General features: G+C 42.0%; 1 protein-coding gene across 1 annotated transcript; it reads right to left on the bottom strand.

Moving 5' to 3' along the window:
• Positions 1-858: 858 nt before the first annotated feature.
• On the bottom strand, positions 859-11,335 carry LOC117184714 (uncharacterized). The gene is made up of 2 exons (XM_033383406.1): positions 10,506-11,335; positions 859-973 (listed from the first exon to the last, which is right to left on the bottom strand). Exons 1-2 carry the CDS (start codon positions 10,879-10,881, stop codon positions 930-932), a joined length of 420 nt encoding a protein of 139 aa, XP_033239297.1. The 5' UTR covers positions 10,882-11,335; the 3' UTR covers positions 859-929.
• Between the last annotated feature and the right edge of the window lie 2,191 nt (positions 11,336-13,526).

The following is a 13,526-nucleotide window of genomic DNA, read 5'->3' as shown; positions in this document are numbered from 1 at the left end:
CTCCGCTTTGCGTCTGCCTACCGACGTCGGCCGAGCGAAGCTGCACTTAGCGATCGGAGCGGAGGTTTATTCAAATCAAAACCAAAAAGAAAGAATTTCCTCCATTTTTGACGATCTCTTCGATCGCTTGTTTGGCGATTTTAAAAAATTCCTTGAGGTTGAGAGAAAGTTTGTATACCGAATGTTTATCATCGAAGAGTTTTTGAACTCGAACTTGAACTGAATGTACTAATGGTCTGAGAAGGATGGTCTTTCGAGAACTCTCCAGCCAGATACTAAAGTACTCTTTGTCGTGACGAGAGTTAGGTCTAGCACGTTTGACGAGGTGGGACCTACGAAGATGTTTTCCTCCCCCACGTTTGCTACATCTAAGTTATTGGATAGTATAAAGTCTAGGAGTGACTTACCATTGTCCTTGATGTCGGGGCTTCCCCACACATTTTGGTGGGCATTGGAATCCGTACTAATGATGAGTTGGTGGTTTTTGGGTCCGGCTTCTGTCACCAGACTCCCAAGTTCGTCCTGTGGTGCGGGTCTGTCGTGTGCCATGTAGCAGGAAGCTTTCATAAGGGGCTTCTCCTCGCTCTCCAGCACGCCCGGATTTTGCCTCTGCAGCAGCTTCAGTGCTCGCTCTCCTTGGAGAGCAATGGGGAAGAGCACCTTCGCCTTTGGTATAGACGGGATTAACTCCCTGTCTACCGCCTCCTGCTTGGCCCCCTCCCACAGAGCTTCTGTCGCGTTGGGTCGTCGTTGCACTTGAGGATATTGACCCCGTTCAGCCATCCCGCTCCATAAAACGTGGGCATGGGAGCGCTGGGGTCCCGTCCCATTCGCGAGATGATCGCCGCCACTGCGCCGCTGTCATCTTCCCATTGTCATCACTGCGGTCGATCAAGTGTTTTTCGGCCCTCCCGTACCCGTTGCTCAGCCTAGGCTTGCTTAGATTCCTCCTCTTGGGAGATATCCGCTTGGCCTTGCACAGAAAGTTTTGAAAGCGATAAAGAAAGAACAGTTATTTATATTTAGGTGATAGAGAGAGAGTGATAAAACAAAAAAAGCTATAAACTGAGAGCGGGATGTAATGCGTATTTACTAGCAACAACAAGCAACACGACAAACCAAAGCATAAAAATAAAAAGTTAAAAAAGAGTCGTGGAATAGTATAGATTTCCAGATTGTAGGCTGGTTAGGGAGTTAATTAATTATTTTACGAAAACACCTGCTGTTTATGCAAAACAAAAGGACAAAAGCGGAGTGCAAAACAAAAATAGTACGAAAGATAATACACGATTTGAATGAATACAGATTACCAACGACTTGATTCTGAATTATACAACTAAAGTCATTCACATGTTTATTCTTAGCCGCCAAAATTGCTCGCTCTCTTAACCATTTGTCTTTTTGGTAAGCAATGATGTTCGTGAGTTCTTTGCTGATGAGACAAAATTGCAAAAATTAGGAGTATGTTCAATTCGTGAACAGGTACACGGTCATTATCGATAGGCCGCAATTGCTTGTATAAATCTTCAGCAGATGGGTCGTTTAAAAATACTACCAGTTGAAGTTTCGTCATATAGCCAGATAGTTAAATTATTGCGCCACCAAAAATTCTCGAGTCATTGCACAGTATTTTACAGTTCGATCAGATGATGTTTTTTAAGGCAACTAAAACGTTTGCCATTGCAGACTGAATGAGCCGTACGACAACCCTATAAAATCGTGGCCGTTATTCCAGAATAAGAAACTGATACCTCAATTTTGGATCACGCACGAACAATGACCAAAATCAATGATATGAGGAATGTCTTTCCAGTTTCACCAGAGACTTCCAAGAAAAATACACCACCATTTCCATCAACAATTGCATTAATTAACGTATGGCCTACGAACATTTACCAGCAAAAACAGCAAATAGAAACATTCATCATTCTTTGGATGAACTGTTTAAATATTACCAAGAGCATCAGTAGAACGCATATCCCGATGGTCAGGAACCTTGCCTCGATGTGGCGTTAAAAATGTGTAATAATGGCTGTTCGGAGCAGAACCCAGCCGATTAGCTGCTTGCCAAATAGCACCTAATTCTTGGCTGTCAGCCGCTTATTTTGTTTGTTACTTATGTCTATGTCACTCATTTGTTTGTTAAAGCTTTGCGCGTGCTTGCCCTGCTAAACGCTCTCTGCCAGCTCGCTCTTCGCTATCTCCGCTTTGCGTCTGCCTACCGACGTCGGCCGAGCGAAGCTGCACTTAGCGATCGGAGCGGCAATGTAAAGGGCAGGCAAGCCACACTTGCAATTTGGATGTCACGCATTAAAGAACATATCGCAATTTTATTTCTGCACCGAGTTTTATTTAATTGAAATAATTAGTCGGCCGATTGGGGATAAAAAACATTATCTCCACATAAAATTTGGTGACCCCGACGTGATCTCGACGTGCTCTCTGAGTTTCAGTGTCAATTAATAATCATTCGCGATCGACATTCGTTAGCCCTAGCAAATTTTCGGCGGTTAAGCACAATTCGGTGCTAAAACACACTTACATACACGCATTGCTGGCTATTAATTTCTCTGTCGTGACAATTCGGTCAGTGCAGTGCGGTAGGCAGTGCAGCGAACTCACTAATACACACAAGCGGAGTACAAAGCGGAATCGGACAGCTCGCACAGCCGTACAGCTAAAGGGATTAGCTGTAATCCCTTTGCTTTCGGTTACCACGTTTATACGTATACAGGGTGTCTTTTTCGGTCGTGCTGAGTGACTCTTTTAAAACCTCAACATGGCAGCACCTGAGCCTACCAATGTCGCGAACGCAGCAATGCCGAGTGATGTAGATTTCTACAAGCACAAGGCCGAGTCCATCGCGCGCCAACTAAAGGCCATGGATCGCTTTCTCACCAAGGAAGAGCTTGCCGAGTTAGATGAGGCAGAACTTCAAGCTCGCTTAGCAAATCGAGCGAATGAATGCGGATTTCGATGCCGCTCAAACGAGCCTTGAAAGGCTGGATTTCCTGCAGTTAGCCCATGATGCCCGACTGGACTTTTCGAATGTTTATGTGAAGGTTAGGTCCAGGCTGTCGCGGGAGTTGATGGCTGCTCGCACGATAAATGTTGTCAATTCAACGGCTCGGCATACTCTCGAGGGGAATTCGTCGTTGTTCGCCTATAATAGTATAGGCCGTTCTCGAATGCCCGAGTTGCAGCTTCCGCGATTCGGTGGGAACTACATGGATTGGCCAGAATTCCACTCGATGTTCTCGACAATGGTACACAAAAACCATCGTATACCAATCATCGAAAAATTCCAATATCTTCGTGGATGTCTAGATGGTGCTGCGCTGGATACGATTCGTTCCTTGGAACTTTCTGAGGAAAATTACGACAAGGCGTTGAATTTGCTAATGTTGCGATTCGATAATAAACTGTTACATTTTCAGGCACACGTCAAGGCTATTTTCGGGCTGCAAGGGGTGGAGAAGGGCTCAGCTATCGGCTTGCGCGCGCTCAGCGACAAAATCAATTCGCACTTGCGTGCACTTCAGACCTTGGCGACCCCGCAGGAGATTTCGGATGGGTTGCTGATCTTCATCATAGGCACGAAACTGGACCACAAAACAAAGGAGAAATGGGAAGAGAACTTGCCGACGTCAGGATTGCCTCGGTGGTCAAGCATGGCCTCATTTTTGGAAGCGAGATGTCGGATGCTGGAGAATTTGGGATCAGCCATGGCAACAAGTCCTAGTCAACAGGTGGGAGAAGACAAACCTGTCACCCTTATCACCTCCAGTAACGACCATCCTAACCCCATATATAACCATTGCAATTCCTCCGAGCATTACATATCTAGATGTCAGGCATTCCTGAATCTCTATGCGTTTGAACGATACAAAGAAGCAAAGAAGAGCCGCTTGTGTTTGAACTGCCTCAAAAAAGACCATGAATTGCAGAGGTGCAGGTCAGGACTTTGCAGGCATTGCCAGGCCAAACATTACACGCTACTCCACATTCCATCGGGAACTGGTGCTTCACCTTCCTCTTCACCGGCCGAGGAATCGATCCAGCAAGAGGCCGCGACTGTGCTTCTAGCAAGCGGGTGCTCTAGCCCTCCCCCCTCGATCCAGAAATCTCAGCCTAGCCAGAACGTGTTGCTACCTACTGCCCTCGTCCATGTAACAGATCGTTATGGAGCATTTATCCCATGTCGTGCCATTTTGGATTCTGCATCACAGGCAAACTTTGTAACATCTAGACTTGCTGATCAGTTGCAGTTGGATCATCGCTCGTCTTATGTTCACATCTCTGGAATCGGAGATTCCATTCTACCTTCGAGCAAGTCTGTAAATATAGTTGTACAATCCCAGGACGCAAGCTATCGAGCTTCCTTCGCTGCAATTGTCACCAACTCAATTACGGAAATGCAGCCTAACTTCGGCGTAGACGCAAAAGATTGGCCCATGCCGAATAATCTAAAACTAGCTGATCCTAATTTCTCCAAGCCCCAACGTATCGATCTGTTGATAGGTTCTGGTTTGTTCTTCGATTTAATGTGCGTCAGACAGATTCGACTATCAGACCAATTGCCAACATAGCAGGAGACAAAACTTGGTTGGATAGTGTCAGGAAGCATTGATAGCTCGGAGAATAAGCGTGCAGTTTTAGCCGCTTTTGAAAATTCCTCCTCCATCTCTAATGACGATTTTCGGCCCACAACGCTGGAGTACCAAAACTTAGAGCAGCAATGCAGGAAGCAGCTGCTCGAGTGCCAGGTGCAAGTGAAAAAACTGCGATCGGAGAATCAGGAACTGCAGCGCGAACTTTTCGATATATAAAAACCTACATATCCACGCTAAATGAAATTCAACTTTCAACAACTTCTACATTGCCAAATTTCCTGCCATTCTATGCAATTACAGAGGTTCCCGATGATAAAGATGTAATCACGACAAGGCGCCTTCGTAAAGAAGCGCCGATTGCTGCATTCGACGATCATCCCAGCGTAGCCGCAAGCTGCGCCCAAGCAAGCATCTTCAAAATGGCCGTTGGAAAAAAAGCGGTTCTGCCCCTTCAGGATGGATCTGTTGAAAGCCTTTGCCTTCCAACGGGGGGTGAATGTTCGGAGCAGAACCCAGCCGATTAGCTGCTTACCAAATAGCACCTAATTCTTGGCCCTCAGCCGCTTATTTTGCTTGTTACTTATGTCTATGTCACTCATTTGTTTGTTAAAGCTTTGCGCTTGCTTGCTCTGCTAAACGCTCTCTGCCAGCTCGCTCTTCGCTATCTCCGCTTTGCGTCTGCCTACCGACGTCGGCCGAGCGAAGCTGCGCTTAGCGATCGGAGCGGCAATGTAAAGGGCAGGCAAGCCACACTTGCAATTTGGATGTCACGCATTAAAGAACATATCGCAATTTTATTTCTGCGCCGAGTTTTATTTAATTGGAATAATTAGTCGGCCGATTGGGGATAAAAAACATTATCTCCACAGTAAGTTTCAATTAATAATTTGGAAAAATACGAGCTAAACAGACTGTATTTTTAATAGATAACTGGGTATATCTATTGTGATCGGAGAATACAAAAAAATAAAAATAAACATTAATGAAACAGAAGTTTCAATTAATAATTTGGAAAAATAGGAGCTGGACAGGCTGCATTTTAATAGATAACGAAAGATGTATATCTATTGTAATTGTAAAAAATACAAATTTTTTTCGCGACGGTGTCGTTTTTGAGCTTGGAACATCGAAAGAAAAAAATAATAGTCCGAAACATCGAAAGTGCTTAATGGCTAGCAATTAAAAAAAAAGGTGGCAAATACAGTGGCGAGCACGTGTGGATACATGTTTATCACTTTTCACTGTAAGCGCCTGTAAAATCTTTAAAAATCAATCAATCCTTGTGTAACTGTGACTGTGAAAAAATAAATAAATAAATTGGTTTGCGGGTGCCCACTGGGCCAGCAACAATAACTGCAGCGACATCAGCAGCAGCGACATCAGCGACAGCAACTTCAGCAGCAACGACATCAGCAGCAGTGACAATAGCTGAAGTGACATAAGCAGAGGCAACACCAGCAGCAGCGACACCGGTATCAGCAGCAGCGACTTCAGCAGCAGTAACAACAAAAGCAGAAACAGAATTCATCAGCTAAGTCAGATATTTTACATTTTTTGTTAAGCCTAATTAAGTAACAAATTAAAGTAAGATGTTATCGGAACAAATAATTAAGCTATTAGAGGCTCAAGCCGCGATAGCAAAGGAGATTAAGAAGATTGAAGCAGGTCATTTGAACATTTGAAGACCTTAAGAACAAAGTTATAGGCAATAATTCTGCACTGTTAGCATATGGAGTAGTCGATCATGACTACTATAAGAGACAGCAGTTCGAAAAAATGATTAAAAATATTGAGGACATACCTAAAAAGTATGTAGAGTCAAAAAATAATGAAACCCTAACGAAAGGGAAGGTAGAAATAACAAAGTTACAATCAGTGGAGACTGGATTTTTGAAAGAAGACATAGAGCCCAAAATTGACAATAGCATAGAAAAAGTATCTGAGGAAATCGGCGGAATAGTGGAGAACCTGAAGACGTATTTAGAGCAAACCATGAAGAGGTCAGGCTGATCAGGCTAAAATGGGAGAGTGTAGAATGAGAAAGGAAAAAATTGAGTTCCTGAGCTCAAAAATTGAGGAGTTTAATCATAGCTATGAAACAAACGACAGCTTCAACGAGCAGATCGTCGAGTTGGACTTTTATATTCAAAGCATGTTAAGCAAACAGCATGGATACTAAAAGGGCAACGATAAAAAAGAAGATATCGATTTGCCTGATCTTCCGAATGTGGAAGTACCCACATTCTCGGGCGAAGAAAAAGAGTGGGACGGCTTTTCACAAATATTTTGTGAATTAATTCATAACAGAGATAGTCTGAGTACATCTCTAAAATTCAATTATTTGAAAATCGTGATAAAGGGTGACGCACGGAGTATGGTAGCTCACCTTTTAACTGGGCCGCTGGAGAATTATAATGGCGCTTGGGAATTGCTGACCAAGCGGTATGAAAATAAACAAAAAAATTTGTTCGGATCAGCTGAATCATTTACTAGACTTACCAATGCTAGATCACGATTCAGCGAAACATATTAAATGGTTTTCTGATTCTATGAATGAGTCAATACATTTAATCAAATTAAAGTCACAAGTAACAGAAGAAGTTAATTTGATTTTCGCGTATCTCCTTACAATTATATGAAAGTCATATAAAAAGGACAAAAGAGATCCAAGCATTGCCAGATGTAATGGAATTTTTAGAACAACGGTACACTTCTCTTTACACGTCGCAGGAAAAAGTCAGTATGGCTCTCCTCCGGCAGACGGCGCTAATCTTAAACGACGTGACAAAGAGTGACAATCTGATAGATATGGTCATTATCTATGATTCTCGAATCTGCAATATTGTGGATGCAACAGATTTTCGTCCTTTGTGGGGGCGGAAGGGGGTAGGGCGAAATTTTGAGATACACGTTTTATAGTGAGATCTAACAGGAGTGTGGATACCAAATTTGGTTACTCTAGCCTTAATAGTGTCTGAGATTTGTGGATGCCTCAGATTTTCGTCCTTTGCGGGGGCAGAAGGGGGTGTGGCGAAATTTTGACACAAAATGGTTAAGGTCCGATATCACAGGAGTGTGGATACCAAATTTGGTTGCTCTGGCTCATATAGGTTCTGAGATCCTTGAACTCATATTTTGCAATTGCCAAAACCGACCATGAAACCTGTGTGTTAGAGAGAGACAGAGCGAGAAAGAATGAAATTGTTTTCTTGATTCTGGCTATAATAATTATACGATCTGGTTAATATTTTGCACTCTAGAACATATAGTCATCCCCTACGATTCTGCGTTTTTGGTTTTCTCGTATCTTTAAAATTGTGGATGCCACAGATTTTCGCCCTTTGTGGGGGCGGAAGTGGGCGGGGCAAAGTTTTGAAATATTTTTGTAGCAGTGACTTATCACAGAAGTCTGGATCCAAAACATCGTTGCTCTAGCTCTTATAGTCTTTGAGCACTAGGCGCTGAAGGGGACGGACAGACGGACGGACGGATAGACAGACATGTCTCAATCGACTCGGCTATTGATGCTGATCAAGAATATATATACTTTATGGGGTCGGAAACGATTCCTTTTGGACGTTACACACATCCACTTTTACCACAAATCTAATATACCCCGATACTCATTTTGAGTATCGGGTATAAAAAGAGCGAACACCGAGGTAAATGGAGTGTCATCTACAGACTCTTGCACTTCAAAGTACAAGCTACTTTATCGGTAAAAACTCATGATTAAATAAAGGTCCTCTAAATATTGAAGCAATTATTCTTCCGAAACTGATGAAAGCTTCACCATTAAAGTCTTTCAATATTGAGAAAACTAAGTGGCAAGATTATGTGTTGGCAGACCCTACCTTTAAAAAACCAAGTAGGGTAGATGTAATACTTGGAATAGATTTTTATACCCATATTTTAAAAGAGGAGTAGTAAAAATAGACGGATTACTTGGACAAAATACAGAATTCGGATGGATTATATCCGGTTGCACCAAATCAAAAAGGTGATAAATTTATTGTGGCGACAACAATTGGAGTTGGGGACTTGGAGCGGTTCTGGGAATTGGAAAGTGAAAAGAATGAAAAAGAAAAAGATGTGTGCGAGGAGCATTTCTTGGAAACAACAAGAAGAGATGAGAATGGTAGGTATGTGGTTAAAGTACCATTTAAAAAAGAAAAGGATCTAGGAGATTCAAAACCCCAAGCTATAGCGTGATTTTACAGTTTAGAAAGAAAGCTCAGCAATAATACAACATTAAAAGAAAAATATATGTGAAGCTCATGCACGAATATAAAAACTTAGGACATATGGTAGACTCCAAAGAAGATGGGAAATATTATTTACCCCATCAAGGAGTCATAAGGGATTCCAGTCTAACGACAAAGCTGAGGGTGGTTTTCGATACTTCACCAAAAACCACAAACAAAAGTTTAAATGATATCATGTGGGTTAATATCTTCGATATTATGGTGAAATGGCGTAAATGGCCATTTGTAATATCTGCGGACATTGAAAAATGTACCGGCAAATTAATGTTGATAAAGGCGATCAACAATATTTGCATATCATTTGGAGAGATAACCCAAACGAAAAGTTACAAGATTATAAACGTAGAACCGTTACGTACGGTACAGCTTCAGCACCCTACTTAGCAACCAGGGTACTTGTTGCAATAGCAGATACTTGCAAAAATCAAGCAATTTGGGAAATCATAAAGAATGATTTTTATATGGACGACCTGATGACAGGTGCCGACACGATACTGGATGCTAAAAAGCATGTAAAAGAAGTTACCCGGAAGTTTAATAAGGTTGGGTTTAACTTGGGTTTAATGTTTCCGTCAAAACATTAGGACTACAATGGGAACCGGTTAAAGACGAGTTTAGGTTAAATTTTCACTATGAACCAATTAAGAAAAATAACAAGAGAATAGTATTATATACCTTAGCCAAGATGTATGAGCTGGTTGTCTCCAGTGACACTTGTCGGAAAATTGTTTATTCAAAAACTTTGGCTAGCAGACAAAAATTGGGATGAAGAATTATCAGAGCAGGATACTCGGGAATGGAATTCGTTTAAAAATAGTTTAGCAGAGTTAGAGAGCATTTGGATATCGAGATAGCTAAATTCTCAACACAATAAGTCGATGAAAATTCATGGGTTTTCCGATGCATCCGAAAAGGCTTATGCTGCCATAGTGTATGCCAAGGTAGATAGTTCTACAATTATAATATCCAGCAAAAGCAAAGTTAATCCAAAGAAGAATCGGAAAACTATTCCAAAATAGTTTGGAGTGCCTGGAGTGATTCTACTATTACTCTAGCCTGGATAAAGAATGGAGACAATAAAGACAACTTTATCAGGCGTCGAACTGGCAAAGTAAGAAAGATTAAAGAAATTGAATGGGGACACGTTAGAACTGAAGACAATCCAGCAGATGTAGCATCAAGCTAAAAGATTTTAAGATTTGGTGGAAAGGGCCTCAATGGTTGGCGAAATCTAAGGAACATTGGCCAAAAGAGGCTAGAAAGAGTCATTGCATATGTATTGAGGTTTATTCAAATCAAAACCAAAAAGAAAGAATTTCCTCCATTTTTGACGATCCCTTCGATCGCTTGTTTGGCGATTTTAAAAAATTCCTTGAGGTTGAGAGAAAGTTTGTATACCGGATGTTTATCATCGAAGAGTTTTTGAACTCGAACTTGAACTGAATGTACTAATGGTCTGAGAAGGATGGTCTTTCGAGAACTCTCCAGCCAGATACTAAAGTACTCTTTGTCGTGACGAGAGTTAGGTCTAGCACGTTTGACGAGGTGGGACCTACGAAGATGTTTTCCTCCCCCACGTTTGCTACATCTAAGTTATTGGATAGTATAAAGTCTAAGAGTGACTTACCATTGTCCTTGATGTCGGGGCTTCCCCACACATTTTGGTGGGCATTGGAATCCGTACTAATGATGAGTTGGTGGTTTTTGGGTCCGGCTTCTGTCACCAGACTCCCAAGTTCGTCCTGTGGTGCGGGTCTGTCGTGTGCCATGTAGCAGGAAGCTTTCATAAGGGGCTTCTCCTCGCTCTCCAGCACGCCCGGATTTTGCCTCTGCAGCAGCTTCAGTGCTCGCTCTCCTTGGAGAGCAATGGGGAAGAGCACCTTCGCCTTTGGTATAGACGGGATTAACTCCCTGTCTACCGCCTCCTGCTTGGCCCCCTCCCACAGAGCTTCTGTCGCGTTGGGTCGTCGTTGCACTTGAGGATATTGACCCCGTTCAGCCATCCCGCTCCATAAAACGTGGGCATGGGAGCGCTGGGGTCCCGTCCCATTCGCGAGATGATCGCCGCCACTGCGCCGCTGTCATCTTCCCATTGTCATCACTGCGGTCGATCAAGTGTTTTTCGGCCCTCCCGTACCCGTTGCTCAGCCTAGGCTTGCTTAGATTCCTCCTCTTGAGAGATATCCGCTTGGCCTTCGAGCTGGCTCAGTAACTTGAAGGCCGCCTTATTTTTCCTTCATCCCCTCCCTAGAACGCTTCGACCCTTCCGAACGTAGGGAGCTGGTGTCGACAGCGAATAAAATTTCGAAACAAGTCGACCAGTGTGCCAGACAAACGCTAATAGTGGAATCGGTAGGAATTGAGAGAGGAGAAGAGCAGTTGCAGCAGCAGCTAGTGACAGAGAGCGCTACTGCACAGAAAGTTTTGAAAGCGATAAAGAAAGAACAGTTATTTATATGTAGGTGATAGAGAGAGAGTGATAAAACAAAAAAAGCTATAAACTGAGAGCGGGATGTAATGCGTATTTACTAGCAACAACAAGCAACACGACAAACCAAAGCATAAAAATAAAAAGTTAAAAAAGAGTCGTGGAATAGTATAGATTTCCAGATTGTAGGCTGGTTAGGGAGTTAATTAATTATTTTACGAAAACACCTGCTGTTTATGCAAAACAAAAGGAAAAAAGCGGAGTGCAAAACAAAAATAGTACGAAAAAGAATACACGATTTGAATGAATACAGATTACCAACGACTTGATTCTGAATTATACAACTAAAGTCATTCACAGCGACATCAGCGACAGCAACTTCAGCAGCATCGACATCAGCAGCAGTGACAGTAGCTGAAGTGACATAAGCAGAGGCAACACCAGCAGCAGCGACAACGGTATCATCAGCAGCGACTTCAGCAGCAGTAACAACAAAAGCAGAAACAGAATTCATCAGCTAAGTCAGATATTTTACATTTTTTGTTAAGCCTAATTAAGTAACAAATTAAAGTAAGATGTTATCGGAACAAATAATTAAGCTATTAGAGGCTCAAGCCGCGATAGCAAAGGAGATTAAGAAGATTGAAGCAGGTCATTTGAACATTTGAAGACCTTAAGAACAAAGTTATAGGCAATAATTCTGCACTGTTAGCATATGGAGTAGTCGATCATGACTACTATAAGAGACAGCAGTTCGAAAAAATGATTAAAAATATTGAGGACATACATAAAAAGTATGTAGAGTCAAAAAATAATGAAACCCTAACGAAAGGGAAGGTAGAAATAACAAAGTTACAAACAGTGGAGACTGGATTTTCGAAAGAAGACATAGAGCCCAAAATTGACAATAGCATAGAAAAAGTATCTGAGGAAATCGGCGGAATAGTGGAGAACCTGAAGACGTATTTAGAGCAAACCATGCAGAGGTCAGGCTGATCAGGCTAAAATGTGAGAGTGTAGAATGAGAAAGGAAAAAATTGAGTTCCTGAGCTCAAAAATTGAGGAGTTTAATCATAGCTATGAAACAAACGACAGCTTCAACGAGCAGATCGTCGAGTTGGACTTTTATATTCAAAGCATGTTAAGCAACCTAGAAGTTAGGATGCAAACCGTAGCTGAGGGAAACAGCATGGATACTAAAAGGGCAACGATAAAAAAAGAAGATATCGATTTGCCTGATCTTCCGAATGTGGAAGTACCCACATTCTCGGGCGAAGAAAAAGAGTGGGACGGCTTTTCACAAATATTTTGTGAATTAATTCATAACAGAGATAGTCTGAGTACATATCTAAAATGCAATTATTTGAAAATCGTGATAAAGGGTGACGCACGGAGTATGGTAGCTCACCTTTTAACTGGGCCGCTGGAGAATTATAATGGCGCTTGGGAATTGCTGACCAAGCGGTATGAAAATAAACAACAAAATTTGTTCGGATCAGCTGAATCATTTACTAGACTTACCAATGCTAGATCACGATTCAACGAAACATATTAAATGGTCTTCTGATTCTATGAATGAGTCAATACATTTAATCAAATTAAAGTCACAAGTAACAGAAGAAGTTAATTTGATTTTCGCGTATCTCCTTACAATTATATGAAAGTCATATAAAAAGGACAAAAGAGATCCAAGCATTGCCAGATGTAATGGAATTTTTAGAACAACGGTACACTTCTCTTTACACGTCGCAGGAAAAAGTCAGTATGGCTCTCCTCCGGCAGACGGCGCTAATCTTAAACGACGTGACAAAGAGTGACAATCTGATAGATATGGTCATTATCTATGATTCTCGAATCTGCAATATTGTGGATGCAACAGATTTTCGTCCTTTGTGGGGGCGGAAGGGGTTAGGGCGAAATTTTGAGATACACGTTTTATAGTGAGATCTAACAGCAGTGTGGATACCAAATTTGGTTACTATAGCCTTAATAGTCTCTGAGATTTGTGGGTGCCTCAGATTTTCGTCCTTTGCGGGGGCAGAAAGGGGTGTGGCGAAATTTTGACACAAAATGGTTAAGGTCCGATATCACAGGAGTGTGGATACCAAATTTGGTTGCTCTGGCTCATATAGGTTCTGAGATCCTTGAAGTCATATTTTGCAATTGCCAAAACCGACCATGAAACCTGTGTGTTAGAGAGAGACAGAGCGAGAAAGAATG

The sequence above is a fragment of the Drosophila pseudoobscura genome, chromosome X (genome assembly GCF_009870125.1).
Source record: "Drosophila pseudoobscura strain MV-25-SWS-2005 chromosome X, UCI_Dpse_MV25, whole genome shotgun sequence".
Classification (NCBI taxonomy): Eukaryota; Metazoa; Arthropoda; class Insecta; order Diptera; family Drosophilidae; genus Drosophila; species Drosophila pseudoobscura.
The sequence above is the reverse complement of the archived record's forward strand: the minus strand, read 5'-3'. Positions and strand labels throughout refer to the sequence as shown.

Bases quoted from the DNA above. Each gene is read 5' to 3' on its own strand.
- LOC117184714 (XM_033383406.1), bottom strand. From the start codon at position 10,881: ATGGCTGAACGGGGTCAATATCCTCAAGTGCAACGACGACCCAACGCG. The intron at 974-10,505 runs GTAAGTCACTCT...TTTCTGTGCAAG, and splicing joins CCCCGACATCAAGGACAATG to GCCAAGCGGATATCTCCCAA.